Raw genomic sequence first — 16130 nt, 5'->3', positions numbered from 1 at the left:
TGGATAAAGAGTATCCATGCGTCTTGTGGCACCTGAGGGGCTAATTGACGATGTTTGCCGGTTTCCCTGTCACTGTACATTTGCATTTAGGGGTTAATTATATTCATTGGTCGCGCAGTGGCCAAAAGCCCCTACTCTACACCTCAGTAATATACTCAATGGTTGCAGTGGCAGCTTCCGATCGGAGCCCCAGTAGTGAAATCACAGGGCTCTGATCGGTTACCATGGCAGCCAGGACGCTACTGAAGCCTTGTTTAAGGGCACTTTCACAATAGTGTTATTCTTTTCCGGCATAGAGTTCCTTCACAGGAGCTCAATACCGGAAAAGAACTGATCAGTTTTATCCTAATGCATTCTGAATGGAGAGCAATCCGTTCAGGATGCATCAGGATGTCTTCAGTTCAGTCTTTTTGACTGATCAGGCAAAAGATAAAACCGTAGCATGCTCCGGTTTTATCTCTGGCGAAAAAAACTGCACTTGCTGGATCCGGCATTAATTTACATTGAAGTGTATTAGTGCCGGATTCGGCATTAAAGGGAACCTGTCACCCAAAAATCGCCTATTAAGCTGTTTACAGTACCTTATAGTGCTGTATAGTCGTTTCCTGATGCACTTTTTGTTAGTTTTGCCGCATGTATGCTCAGTCAGAAATCGATGTTCTATTCAGCTGCTGCCCCGTGCTTCAAGTCAGGCTTGAAGTCACGGGGGCAGCGGCCTCGGCGTCTTACATGGCCCTCTCCCCGCCCCCTGCCTCTGTGACTGACAGCCGAAATCCGATTCCGGGACCGCGCTCAACGGCCGCATGCGCAGTAAAGGGCGGCAGGAGCGCGGTCCCGGCTGCCGCGCGTACTACGCGCCGTCTTACTTTCGCCGCACTGCGCATGCGCCCGACATCCTGTATCAAACGCGCCCGCGCCCGCGCCCAGATGCCGGGCGCGGGCGCGTTTGATACAGGATGTCGGGCGCATGCGCAGTGCGGCGAAAGTAAGACGGCGCGTAGTACGCGCGGCAGCCGGGACCGCGCTCCTGCCGCCCTTTACTGCGCATGCGGCCGTTGAGCGCGGTCCCGGAATCGGATTTCGGCTGTCAGTCACAGAGGCAGGGGGCGGGGAGAGGGCCATGTAAGACGCCGAGGCCGCTGCCCCCGTGACTTCAAGCCTGACTTGAAGCACGGGGCAGCAGCTGAATATAACATCGATTTCTGACTGAGCATACATGCGGCAAAACTAACAAAAAGTGCATCAGGAAACGACTATACAGCACTATAAGGTACTGTAAACAGCTTAATAGGCGATTTTTGGGTGACAGGTTCCCTTTAAGTGTTACGGCAAAACAGATCCGCAAAAAAAAAATAAGAATGTTCAATTATGGGCCAGACGTCCCATAAAATGCGGAATGCACAAGGCTTCTTAGGAGTTTTTCTTTTGCGGGGTATCGAATGGTATAGAGTATCGCAATACTTTTTATGGTATTGAAAATCGAATGATAATGGTATCGCGACCACCCTAGACCATTCATGTTATATCATGTGTGGAGTTGCTTCTCACTGAAGGGAGTGGGCTCACTCACAATTTTCCCTAAGAACACCGCCATGAATAAAGAATGGTAACAGAACATCCTCTAAGATTAACTTCTCCCAACCATCCAGGAGCATTCTGGCGATGAACATAGATTTTTCCAGCACGATGGAGTACCACGTCACAAGGCAAAAGTGATAACTAAGTGGCTAGCTGAACAGAACATTAAAATTTTGGGTCACGGCCGGGAAAATCACCTTAGCTTAATCTCATTGACAACCTGTGGTCAATCCTTAAAAAGCTGGTGGACAAACAAAAAACACAGTGTAATAAATTCCAAGCGGGGGGGCGTGTCCGGATGTGGAGCTGAGCGGACGCTTACCGCGCTAGCTCCGTGACCTGTGGCATAAGAAGCGGCTCACAGCGCAGTACAGTGTACCCCCACACACTGTAATTTAACAGAGGGTATTGCCAACCCACCCAGCACCCGACAATATGGGCCGCAGCAAGAAAAATGAAGGCCCGCCGAGCAAAATCACGGCATTCAGGGCCGCAGGAGGAATCCAAGATGGCGCCCGCTCCCTGCACCATGAAGCGCCGGAGGCAAGTTACTCCACTGAGACACCAGCAAGGCGCACTAGAAGCGCTAGTAATGTCAGCCCACGAAGCGCAAGTAATGTTAGCCAACGAAGCAACTCACCCTCCTCATCTCCTGTTAACTCCTCACCTCGTAAGCTGCAGCTTGATTCACTGCCTGCTAGTTATAGGCATACTTTACAAAGCTCAGCAGCTCCATCTACTGGTCAGAATATGTATCAGCACCCAAGTGAATGTAAATCACCATCTTCCCTCACTACTACTGATGGTCACTCTGTTCCTGTTACTGAGGCCACATTAAGGTCCTTATTAGGTGACCTAAGGCATTCTATACAGAAGGACATTTCCTCTGCATTTTCAGCATTACAAAAAGATATAAGCCAGATCGGAGAAAGAACTTCCCATATTGAACAAAAGATGGAAGAATTCACCAACGCCCACAACCAGCTAGTGGACGCCCACAACGACGCAGATGATGAAATTTCTGCCCTAAAACTTAAACTAGCGGACCTTGAGGACCGTTCAAGACGCAACAACCTAAGATTTAGAGGAATCCCAGAAACCGTCGAACCTGACAAAATCAAGGACTTCCTCACAGATTTCTTTGTGGCCCTAATGCCAGAAGCGGAACAGAAAGATCTACTAATTGACAGGGCGCATAGGATCCCAAAACCTAAAAGCGCCCCTAACGCCGCTCCCAGAGACATCATCGCCAGACTGCACTTTTATCACTTCAAAGAATTAATCCTCAAGACGGCGAACTCAAAACAAGATCTCCCGGATCGTTTCAAAAATATATCAATATTCTCCGACCTCTCTGCAGTCACCTTAAACAGACGCCGAGAATTCTCAACCACCACTAAAATCCTCAGAGACCACAACATCCCTTACAAATGGGGATACCCAGTGAAACTCCTAATCTTCAAGAATGGGACAACACACGTAATCACGTCTCCAAGCGACTCGATGAAGCTTCTCCAGAAATGGTCCCTAGCTACGGTGGACGAAGACACCATCTCACCGCAGAAGAAAAGACCCCCTACCCTGATCAAAGAGTGGACCTGAAACTTCTTCCTGCAAGAAAAGAGCACTCCTACCCTCCAGAAGGACATATCCTTTCTACTGTGCAGGGTCACTAGACTGCTATAAATGTTTTACATTTTGTGCCGCAGGTTCTCTACGGAGATAACTCACCTGCTTTTCTAACACCACCCCCAAATTACCTGGATAAATTTTGGTATCCAGTTGGTTCTCTTTGAACCGGACTTTGTTGTTTCTACTTGTTTTAGATAAAGTGACTTAATTTGGTTTTACTTTATCTAACCCCTCCTATCCATCCTCCCCTCTATTTCTTACTTCCCTTACTCCCTCACACCACTATTACCACTTAAGTGACAAGTGAAATTGTTCTTCCTGTATCTCTATGTGATTTATGCTGAGGAGCATCTGCGGTGTCTCATTAAGACTGCGCGCTCTTGCTCTACAGCATATTCTACAATTTACAGCTTTATCTAACCTGCAACTTTTCATTACTGGAGATGGTCATAAAAATCTCTTCACTCAATGTTAACGGACTAAATAGTCCAATTAAAAGATCATTACTTTGGAAAGAAGTACTTTCTCTCAAAAGTGATGTGATCTGTGTTCAAGAAACCCACCTGAATGAGTCTGATACATATAGGCTTAAACATAAGAAATTCACTAACCTATTTGTTTCACCGGCTGTGAACAAGAAAAGAGGAGTAGTCATTGCTATAAAGGACTCCCTCTCTTTTCAACTAATTCAAAGTATCAGTGACAGTGAGGGGAGATATGTTATTTTAGTGTGTAACATTAATAATGCTCTATATACACTAGTCTCCCTATATGCACCAAACACAAACCAACTCACATTTATAAAAGAAGTTTTAACGTCTGCCTTAGCCATTAAACAAGGATCACTGGTTGTATGCGGGGATTTTAATTTACCTCCTTCACCAATAATTGATAAATCTAACCATGTCACCTCTCAATCTCCCTCACAATTTGCACAATACTTGCTATCTGAGGATTTATATGATACATGGAGAGTCCTACACGCATCAGAACGTGACTATACTTTTTACTCTCATCCTCACAAACAATATTCAAGAATTGATTTGATACTAGTGGACAAATGGACTCTTCAAAATGTCACATCCTCTAATATAGGATCCATAACATGGTCCGACCATGCCCCAATATCTTGTCAAATTTCAGAACGTTTCAACCATCGCTCTTTTATTCCTTGGCGTATCAATAACTACCAAATATCCCTACCTTCTACTCAATCACAAATTACAGAAGCACTCCTGGAATATTTTAAACATAACTCTACTTCAGACGTCCAGCCCACCACAATATGGTGCGCCCATAAAGCCTTCATAAGAGGTCATCTCATTCGTATTTCATCTTATATAAAAAAGCAAAAACGCATACGTACAGAACATTTATGCGCAGAGATAATACGGTTAGAAACTTTAAACAAAGCAAATCCTTCCCAAACTATTAGTAACCAACTCAGAGACCTAAGATTCGAACTTTACCAACTCTACCAAAATACATTTGAACACAATTTGAGACGGTCAAAAGCGAAATTTTATGCGCAAGGAAACAGAGCAAGTAAAGTACTAGCCTACAAAGTCAAATCCCAATTAAATAGGAAAAAACTACCATATGTATATAATTCCAATAAGGAAAAGGTAATTAACCCTCAAGGAATAGCTAACACTTTTGCCAACTACTACTGTAATCTATACAATCTTAAAGACCACAAACTAACTCCGCAACCAACTCCGGATTTAATCGATAAATTCCTAGCGGATATTTCATTGCCCAAACTCTCCCCAGTACAACTAGAACAGATCAACAAACCAATAGATATCAATGAAATACTGCACGTTATAAAATCATCCAAAAGTAATAAATCCACAGGCCCGGATGGACTATCCAATGAATATTTTAAAACCTTTGGAAATATTTTATCTCCTTTCCTTTTAAACACATTTACCCATATATTGTCCACCGGAAATATACCTCAAGAAATGCTCCAAGCTACTATTGTAGCTATACCCAAACCAGGGAAATCTCCCGATGTCCCAGAAAATTTCCGTCCGATCTCCCTTTTGAACGCCGACCTCAAACTTTACTCAAAACTACTAGCCAATAGATTATCGTTACTTATTCCCCATCTTATTCACCATGATCAAGTGGGTTTTGTCAAGTCAAGACAGACCCTAGATGGCACCAGACGTATAATTGACCTCATCTATTTTTCCAGGGCAAATCGGATGCCTTCTCTGCTTCTGTCTCTAGATGCGGAGAAGGCATTTGACCGAGTGCATTGGGGGTATTTGAGAGCAGTCCTAGCTAAGTTTGGCATACATGGGCAAATTAACAAAGCAATAAGTGCATTATACTCCAAACCATCCGCTAATGTCCTTATAAATGGAATGCTGTCTAATCAGTTCTGGATTAACAACGGAACAAGGCAGGGGTGCCCCCTATCTCCCATCATTTTCGCACTTGCTATTGAACCCCTAGCAGAAAGTATCAGGACCCATACACAAATAACAGGTATAAAAATTGGAGAAACAAACCACAAAATTGGTTTATTTGCAGACGACATAATACTGGCACTAACCAATCCAACAACATCCCTGCCTATTGTCATGCAAATATTAAAATCCTTTAGCTATATTTCATACTATAGCTTGAACGTAGCTAAATCTCAAGTCCTCAATCTAGGGCTAGAGGCTTCGGACCTTAATTCGCTGAAATCTAAATTCCCCTTTAAATGGAATTCTGAACATATCACTTACCTCGGAATTAAACTAACCCCATCACTCTCTGATCTCCTAACAGTAAACTATAACATCCTAAAAGAAAAAATCAAATTGGACCTAAACAAAATGAAAAATTGTGAAATTTCTTGGATGGGAAGAATAGCGGCCCTAAAAATGTTCATCATCCCACAAATACTATACCTATTCCGCAACCTCCCAATCTCTATTCCCATAAAAAACTTAAAAGAAATCCAAACACTACTTCTTAAATTTGTATGGCAAGATAAAAAACCAAGGATTCAGGCAGATGTAATGTATCTACCCATTGCCAAAGGAGGACTGGGATGCCCCTCTATAATCAAGTACTATAGGGCGTGTATTTTAGAACAACTGAGATACACTTGGTTAAACCAGACTAACAAGCACTGGGTCACAATCGAAAACTATATCATGGGTGTTAAAAACCCCCAATTATTTTTCTTCTCCAACTCCCTATTGGGAAACATTCGCATCCCAAATTTATGTCCCACAATTCAGGCCGCTTTTGAACTCTGGATCCTATTGACGACAAAACTAAAACTTATTAATGTCTCATTTACAGACATCCCCTTGGGGACATTGGAGAGATGTATCCCACACTTAAGGATCTCTAATTGGACCGACCTAGGGATTAAGAACCTAAGTCAACTCTACACCAATAAGACTTTAAACTCCTTTACAGACCTGGCAGGAAAATTTAAGGTTCCCCATAGAGATTTTTATAAGTATTTACAAATCAGACATTTTTTGTCTGGGGTAACCCTCCCCACTTCCTCTGACACTTGTAAAATAATGGGAATCTTACGAAACCCTCTAAGTACCCTCAAGGCCCTATCTCTCAGCTATCACCTTATGGCGGAGAGATCGGACTCACCACTGACCCCTTTACTAAATAAATGGGAATCAAAATTAAGCTTGAAGATTTCCTCAGAACAATGGGAAACTGCATTCTCTATTATACGGGCTTCTTCTAAGTGTATTAACCATCTTGAAAACTCCAGGAAAATGCTTTATAGATGGTACTATACACCCTACAGATTATCCAAGATGTACCCTCTATCATCCCATGTCTGCTGGAGATGTTCTGCAGCTGAAGCCGACATGGAACACATATGGTGGGAATGCGGAGACATCAAACCGGTCTGGAACTCAATTAATCGTATCCTTACTCAAATATGTAATATCCCAATCTCACTATCTATAGCTCAGGCCTTACTCTCCGTGGATTTAGACTTATTTCCTCATACTATTAGAGTAGTTGTTACTCATGTAATTGTGGCCACTAGAATGAAAATTGCCTACTTTTGGAAGAATCCAAACCCCCCTCCACTAGCGGAAATTATAAATGCTGTTAATAACAACTGTCTATGTGAGATGTTCAATGCTTCCATATCCAATAAACGAGCCAAGTTTAAACTTGCATGGGATTGTTGGCTTCACTCCAAATTTAACACAGTCCTAACAGATAGGTAAAGCTCAGATGTACTTAACACTCCTTGTCACTCCCCCCCCTCCCCCCCCCTTACTCCTTTATATCCATTTCCTTTCCTCTATTCTCCCAATGTTACTTATAGTAATGTTTATATAACCTGCTCTGTTAATTATTATGTTAAAAATGATGACACCATACAGAGTATATTAGAAGATTTATAATGATTCTTAATGCTGCAGACAAAACATACATTTTGGGCTCTGTATGTGACACTTACCTGTTCTTTTTCTTCTGAAAACAATAAAAATTATGTTCAAAAAAAAAAAAAAAAAAAAAAAAAAAAAAAAAAAAAAAAAATAAAAAAAAATAAATTCCAAGCACTGATTAGGTACTAATAGGTTGCCATCAGTCAGGATTTGGCCCAGAAGCTGATATCCAGCATGCTAGGGCGAATTGCAGAATTCTTAAAAAAAAAAAAGGGGTCAACGCTAATTTGTGCAAGTCTAAAAAATTTTGACCACTAATGTATCGTCGGCTCAATTGTACCCATAGTTCTTCCTTCCCAAGTAACCTCACTTCCCGCAAAATACACATTAACCTCCTAATATTTATAAGTCAACGCTATTACAATTTTACTCATTTCGACAGTTCACCTCATAATGCTTGCGAAGAGTTGATAAAGTAATGTGCTGCCATGGCGGATATGTCTTGGCCACATAGATGGTACAATGTGATGGCTTCTGCGGCGGCAGTTTGTCCCCTTTCTAAAAGAACAGAAAATGGGAATGACAATATAAAGATAAAGTGCATTTCTAACCAATAAAATATATATAATGTAGGTACCAAACCTTTTGTAAGAAAGCATGCCTACAGTAGTATTTCTATTCCTAGATGTGGAACACATGCATTATCTTACCTTTCCCTTAGCTGGAGCCATGTAATTCTTGAGTCGTATTCGAAGGTCATGAGCAGTTTCTGATAGGTATTGTGAGGAGCGGATCAGGACTTCATCTGTTGGGCCGGCAACTGGCCACGTGGCATCCATAAGAGAACCCTGCTATAGAAAGAACAGGATGGCATAATATAATCATTAATGTCGAGAATGCAAGTCTCCGACTCCCACCCTAGCTGATGGATGCAGCAGTCCAGTGAATGAATGGCGGAACCAAGCCTCTTTGGCAAACTGCTAATCGGGTCTGGTGGGTCCTGAGGTCCATTTACACCATTGGTCAGATGGCCGATTACACACACAGATCTTTTGTTATACACACCAACTATTGGTCTGATCCGACAAAAATTGGTCAGATTGATCTGTCGGTTTAAAAGCACCCTAGGCGATTTGCTGGTTTACGCTTCAGGCCACTAGATATTGTGTTCCTTACATAGCGCTTGTTTCTAATGAAAGGGCGACTATTTGATATATGGCCTTCCAGGGTGGGCCTCTCTTTGCAGTGTCTCTCACAGTTGGGGTTCCAACTCTATGACTAGAATACATCTCAATGGGGAGTATGGAAAGGGATTTATGAGATAACAAAAATATGGCTGGTTTCTTCTGCAAAACATGGCATGAGTGTTAAGTGAATGGGGCAGAACTGCAATACTAGACACAGCCTATAGACAAGAGTGCTGCTGCTGGAAGAAAGCAGCTGTTTCTTAATATCATAAACACTTTTAATTGTTTCTTATTACCACCACATTTTTACAATTACTATCAATAGCACACAGGAAATCCATAATTAATAACTAGAGTAAATTATAGAGTAGAAGGCTCTTTTACACAGGCCGTGACTGAACACTCATCCCTGAGCATTGCCCCCCATAAGAGTGCACATACGTGGTGCAGTAACTGTATGCTGATGACTGGTAATTGGCGGGCAGCACCTGTACATGCAACTTAAATCAGTGGCAATCTGCATCCTAAACAGGGCAGCGATCAGTTGGCAGATACTCAGCTGATAACATCTTTTATGTGGTCAAAAAATGGATGTGGGATGTGCTGCTGACATAATGTACAGTGTATGAAAGGAGGGGTAGCAGCGATTGCACCAAGGATCACTCACTCATCCGCCTCCAATCACTGAAAAGTAAAAACAAGCCCAGATCGATTGCTTACTGGGAGCAGAAAATCTAATATCGTAAATTACAATATTAGATTTGTACTAGGACGCCAAAGCTGGGCATACATTAGGATTTCCTGCTCCTAGTTAGCAATTGATCTGGGCTTGTTTTTACTTTTCAGTGATTGGAGGCGGATGAGAGAGTGATCCTTGGTGTAATTGCTGCTACCCCTCCTCTCATACACTGTACATTATGTCAGCAGCACATAAGGATCACTCGGCCAACAGCTCTCTCTCCCGGTCCTCAGCCAGCATGCATATGTTCTGAATATGGAGAGGAGAGAAAATCACTGCCACCGGTGGCATATCTCTTGAGAAGAAAAAGATCAGGAAGTTGAAATCCAATGTGCCCAATCCGCAGCCATCGGGGGCAAGTTGGGAGGGCACCATACACATTAGATGGTTGTCCGCAATATAGACACCATAGATCAAATGTGTATGGCCAGCTTTAGTCTAAATATATCTGGGGTACAGTGGCATAACAAGGGACATTTGGCTTTATTAAATTTCCCAGAATTCCACATAATAAAATGGACACTGCGATGTAGAATTGGATTTAACTACAAGATGAATGAAGCTACACCTATAATCACACTGGCTCTGTGCGGGAGACTTACCAAAGGTTTTATGCCACTATTGTGGTGTAAAAAAGTTGCAGATTATGGCACATGCCATTATTGCTCCATGATTTGTGAATTCTTAAGCTTAATTCTTAACACCAAAAAATAAATGGGCAAATAACAATACAACTTTTCCGCGCTAAGCCCCGATGCGCGTCTCACCTGATGAAGCTTTATATGAAACGCGCATCGGGCCGCAGGGTCCCTTTGGTTGCTATGGTACATTTATGATTTACTTGTCCTATTGTTGCCTGATCTTACTGGGCATTTTGTACTTGGCCCTTAGTCACTGAATTGTATTCTTGCACTTTATTACTTATTTCTCTCATATATATATATTTGTGACCAGGATGGGTAATATCTCTTTATGGTAGTAACCATGTGCCGTCCATAGTGATTCCCTGCTTTGGCTATGTGCCTTACATATTTCTCGCACCACCACAGATCTTATGTTCTTAGGTGAAAAATGGCAGGGTCCTGAAGGGGTTAATCATGTGATTTTATTGTAATCATGTAATAAACAAACATTCATTGTTTTACTCTATTCCCACCTGTTGCTTTTTGGTGTTTACTTTTCTAAGGTAGTGAAGGCAGTGGCGCTTAGCAAAGGTGCAGGGTTCACAAGTACCACTGGCATAAGTTATAACCCAAATCTATACCAGGCCATAGATGGCACAGACTTAAATTCTTGCACATGGCAGGGAGGAGACAGGACTAATTTATTAAGAGGCTTCAGTCTAAATTAGGCACATCTCACTCCAGCGCACAGGGGATCAAGACTGGCGGATGGGAATACCAGTCTTTATAAGCATCCTCCAATATCTATATAGTATGTGCCCAAATACAATAAAAAATAGGATCTTTTGTGGTTACCTGTAAAATCCTTTTCTCGCCAAGTTCATTGTGGGACACAGAAGACCATGGGTATAGCTGCTGCCACTAGGAGGCGACACTTAGCAAAAAAAAAAGTGTTAGCTCCTCCCCTCAGATATACCCCTCCTGCAGACACTGAGCTAATGAGTGTGTAAAAAAGCAGTAGGAGCAGCCTGGAGAAGCCAAAAGAAAACAATAAAAAGTAAGAAAGGCGAAGATGGGTCAGAATCAAGAATCGGAGGGACCCGTCAAGGAGCGCCAGCAATGTACTTACGGAGTGGGAGCTGTGTTCCCCAATGGACCCAGAGAGAAAAGGATTTTACAGGTAAGAGAAATGCAGGGGAGGATACACCCAGAACCCTGAAAAGGGACAGGAAGAATCATTCCCAAGGAAGGCCAGCCAGAGAGCGGCTGAACACCCAGAGGCTCCGGCTGGGGAGAAGAATAACAGTCCAGGGAATAGAAGTCACGGCTTAGGAGACTGCAGAAGATACAGGAGAGAGACCTAGCCTGGATTCAGAAGACTTCTGAGGAAGTGATATCCATGGGTCAGAACCCCAGGAAAAAAACCACGCTAGAGCCATCAACAGACACAACATGGTGTGAGAAGAAAAAAGGGAACCACTCAGTGGAAAACTGATTAGAAGAAGACGAACGCTTGGAATAAGCAGAAGGTGGCCTGACATGAAGTCTAACCTCAACCCCCGCTCCCCCTTCCCACGGGGGGGGGGGGACACCTGCTGGAACTGAGGCCTCAGGTGAAGGTAAGCAGGCCTCCGTGGGCAATATTCATATGGGAAAACCTAAGAAGGGGGAGGGAGGAGGAATGGGGCCTTGGGGACTGAGAGAAAAATCATCCGTCTGGCGTTTTCTGCCCCCCTGGCTCCAGCCGGGTCACCACTTGGTGAGGGTAGCTACACAGGTAAGAGGGTCCCAAGGGGACTTAGTGGAGGCCGGACCTGGTGACCCGAAAGCTGGCGGGATACAGAGGCTTTAGGAACCTCTAGTCCTCCTTGCCTTCTGGAGACCGGGAACGAGCACCGGGCTTGGGGACCCCCTGGACTCCCGTCTCTTGGGTGGGAACGCAGGCAGCTTGGAGACTGCCAGCAGCCCAGCTAAAAGGAAAGAAAAAGTAAAAAATGAAAGAAAAAAAATCTGCAGACCTGCAAAGCAGGAGGGTCTCAGGATTAGCTCAGTGTCTGCAGGAGGAGTATAGCTGAGGGGAGGAGCTAACACTTTTTTTTTTTTTTGCTTAGTGTTGCCTCCTAGTGGCAGCAGCTATACCCATGGTCTTATGTGTCCCCCAATGATACGAGCGAGAAATGAAGATAGTTATTTCACACCAAAAATAACATAACATATTTTAGTGCCACTGCGTCTACAGATGTAAGTCAGAAAGAACAGCACTATCTCCCGTTCCGACTGAAATTGCAGACATTTGATACAATTTACAGCAAAGCTTTATGAAAGCATCTTAAAATACTGGTGTAGCGACAATTTCTACTGAACTGTATTTACATCTCCAAGCAGGAGGCCCCCTGTGTGCAGATGAAGAGCGGAGAACACTCAGCACAGACAGCTCTCTTGCTGGAAAATTGATGAAAATAAGTGTAGACATATACTTTAGAGTATCTGTGTCAGATGCAGGCTTCTCGGTCAGTAATTATTCGGGATAGCAGTTGATCGGCAGGAAATGACAACTCTGATGAGAACCCTTTACTACACAGTGTTGTGTTTGCAGTAATGACATACCTTTCCTAGCAGAGACCACACATATTCACACAAGTGAGGGCAGATAGGAGCCAGCAGCAACGTCTGGGTTTCAATAAAGCGGAAAACCAGGGCTTGATGCATGCCTTCAATTGCTAGTTCTCTGTATTTATCCTTTGCGGCCTGCAAGACAATGATGAGTATAAGGATAAGACATTAAATAGTAAAGTAAATTCTGCGTCACCCCCAGGGTTATCGCAAAGTCTCACCTGAAACTCAAAGAACCCAGTTTTTAAAGCTTCCTTGAACATCATTTTTTCATAGTTCTGTTCCGTTTTCAGGATTCCAGCATTCATCTCACTGAAAAGAAGTGGTGCAGGTTAAGAATGAGAAATATAGAGGATAATATAGTAAAAGAAACGTCCGCTAGCACTCTCAGTATTATAACATAGTGGAATAAGATTTTTTGGGTACTAATATTTGACAAATGAAACGACATGCATGTAAGAACATTGAATTTCACAGCCTTTAGCAGACTTTCAATACATAATCCGAAATGTTTCCCAGGTTTTGAACGGCTATTTTCTTTTTTCCATCAAAAGGATCCAAGGATTGAGCTATCCATTGGACAGTTCCGACATAGAGTGCATGTGGTCAACTAGGCTCTGTGCACACTGCGTTTGGCGAATATGCTGGGAAAAACTTTGGGTGCATATACAGCAAACATATCCATATGGTTCCATTTACACAACGGAGGCCAAAAATGTGTCCTTTTGGCCTCCATTGGGGTGGAACGTGTTAACTTACCATTTAACTGTATAGGAAAGTGCTGCAGACTGTGTCACTGCAAGAAATGTATGTAAAGTGGTGTATTTTATATTGTCTTTTATTTACAATGGGAGCCTATGGGTGACATATGACTCAACAGAGGCATACATCAGAGTCTTCTCCCAGAGGTATACATAGGGAAAAACTTCCCGACTTATCCCACAGATGAAAGTTTCAAACACAGTGTGCACTGGGGCTAATTACTAAAGATTTAAGGGGTTGTACCAAAAATGACAAGAGCCCCAATGCACTACATGGAGAAAAAACATTTGTGACTATAATTAGCTATCAAGATTGAAGATGTAAAAAGAGCCCAAACCCACCGCACCAATGTCCGCAGGGTGTTTATCATTGTTTGTGGCAACATCTATTCTACAGGACAAGCATTTGCAGATTGCCCCACCGTACAGGGAGAGTTCAGCTGCACTGGCTTGTCCTGCATGTGAACCTGTATACAAAGCACATGGGGCGAAGGATGCTTAGGAAAAATGAAGCCTTCCCTACTACAGGGCGTGTTTGAGTACCCAATGGATGCAGGACTGGGGGAAGTGGGGGCACAGAGAGGTTGGGTGAATGCACAGTTGATGTGCATTTACAATATTAAAATGCGTTTAAAGGCTTTTACTATTGATGACCTATCCTCAGGATTGGTCACCAATATCAGGTCAGCGGGGATCACTTTTCCTGCTCGCTGCTGCTATGTCTATGGCAAAGCAGCAGTGAGCAAGAAGAGATTCAAGAGACTCTCCTCATACAGCTGATCGTCGGGGTGCCGGGGTGTCAGACCCCTGCCAATCTGATATTGATGGCCTATCCTGAGGATAGGCCATCAATATTAAAACCCCAGAGAACCCCTTTAAAAGGGAATCTCTCAGAAGTGATCTCCCCATCATACTGCTTGCATAGACACAGCTGTGTTTCACCCTGATTAAAAAGCTGGTTTGCTTGTGTTGATCTGAGACTCCCTCCCCAATTTATGATACTTGTTCTTAATATACAAATTAGGCTTTTGGTGCAGTGAGGGCATCAACATTGCTCCTGTTGAACCCAAGCTCCACTTATTTCTGTGGCTAGCCGCACCCTCACTGCTTTGATTGACAGGGTCAGGCAATGGCAGAACAGTGAATGAGGAGCTGGCAACAGAAAGGACTGGAGCTTGGGTGCAACAAGAGCAATGGTGACACCCTCACTGCACCAAAAGCCTAATTTGCATATTAAGAAAAAGTACCACACATTGGGGAGGGAGTCTCAGATCAACAAAAGAAAACCAGCGCTTTAAATTCAGGGTGAAACGTGTCTGCAAGCGCTGCGCTCTATTCACCGTTTACCTGCTCACCATCAACATTGCAGCGGTGAGCTTCTTCGTCCCATTCACTTAAATAGGGAGGAGCAGTTGTAGTTACACTACGTCCCATTCAAGTGAATGGGACGGAGGAGCTGCAGTTATACCTGCTCTCGGCTGCAATGTTGATGGCGAACAGTGAAGAGAACACAGAGCTCGTACGAGTGCTGTGTTCTCTTCGAATAGCTGATCTCCCAACACCCCAACCGATTTGATATTGATCAACATAGGAAAGCGGACAACGCCTTTACAATATAAAAAAATATATATAAAAAAGTAAAAAAATACCTTTCAAATACCCGATCATTATACGTATGGTTGGTGCCACTTCTAAGGCTATCAAAGTTGGCCAGCATTTCTTTAACCCATTCTACCCAGGTGTACAAACGAAGAATGCCTGCATCAGCCATGGCTTCCACAAAGTTAGCATCTTCCACAGTGTCTCCAGCATCAGCCAGTGCAAGCCGCATGCCTAACAATAAAGAAACACAACTGAGAGTAACATATGATTTAGCATGACGCAATTCTGTTACGGAATTTCTCAGTTATTGCCGTGGAGAAGTCCAGCTTGTTCAGGCCTCCTAAACAAATAGCCTAATATATACGCTATGCTTCTATTGAGGTTGAAACTCTACTAACCGTCGGCTGAGAACTTGCCAATAGCTTCTTTCAGCGTAAGGAAGTTTCCGGTTGACTTAGACATCTGAGTGAAAATAGAAAAAAAAAAAAAAAGACATTTGTCTAAACTCAACAGCCTGAGTATTCCGGTCTGCAGCAGTGATCACCTAGTCACTCAGTCACCCATCCTGTTTACCCCCAGCCACAAGAGCAGGGGACAGTTTTTGGCTATGTTCCTCATTCACTCAGACTTCCAATAGAGCAGCAGGGAGCATGCTATATTCAAATACCTCCTAGCCGAGGTCTTGCAGCTGGAGGGAACATGGGATAAGGGTCCCCCATTCTGGAGATTGATGAGGTCAGACCCAATCACCGATCCAGCATTCACCACCTAGCAGGTTAACAGGTGATAACTGCTACAGGCTTGAGTACCCCTTTAATGACAGTTAAGTAACAGCATAACTATAGTGCTATACCTTTTCCGAATTCAGAAGCAAGTGTCCATTTGCCCTCACAGCCACTGGCCATTTCCCACTAACGTACAAATAGAGAGCAAGAGTAAAAAGGTTTTAGTGTCCATTTCACAGATGATGCATTCTATCATTTTATATAAGAAAGTGATGTACTGTAAGC

The 16130-nt window shown here is 43.2% G+C and overlaps 1 protein-coding gene across 3 annotated transcripts in view; it reads right to left on the bottom strand.

The window, feature by feature from the left end:
- The window catches only part of LARS1 (leucyl-tRNA synthetase 1), an 81484-nt gene that overhangs the window by 15604 nt on the left and 49750 nt on the right, over nucleotides 1–16130 (bottom strand). For 2 of the 3 annotated variants that reach the window (XM_044280747.1, XM_044280746.1), the window contains 7 exons: nucleotides 15974–16031; nucleotides 15519–15582; nucleotides 15168–15351; nucleotides 12979–13069; nucleotides 12752–12892; nucleotides 8306–8446; nucleotides 8043–8153 (listed from right to left, as the gene is read on the bottom strand). In XM_044280747.1, coding sequence (XP_044136682.1) covers nucleotides 8043–8153; nucleotides 8306–8446; nucleotides 12752–12892; nucleotides 12979–13069; nucleotides 15168–15351; nucleotides 15519–15582; nucleotides 15974–16031 — 790 coding nt within the window. The remainder of the gene's footprint in view (nucleotides 1–8042; nucleotides 8154–8305; nucleotides 8447–12751; nucleotides 12893–12978; nucleotides 13070–15167; nucleotides 15352–15518; nucleotides 15583–15973; nucleotides 16032–16130) is intronic. The other variant, XM_044280748.1, reaches the window with a different exon arrangement.

This window comes from Bufo gargarizans, chromosome 2 (assembly GCF_014858855.1).
Source record: "Bufo gargarizans isolate SCDJY-AF-19 chromosome 2, ASM1485885v1, whole genome shotgun sequence".
Lineage (NCBI taxonomy): Eukaryota > Metazoa > Chordata > Amphibia > Anura > Bufonidae > Bufo > Bufo gargarizans.
This window is presented reverse-complemented; position numbering and strand designations above follow the sequence as displayed.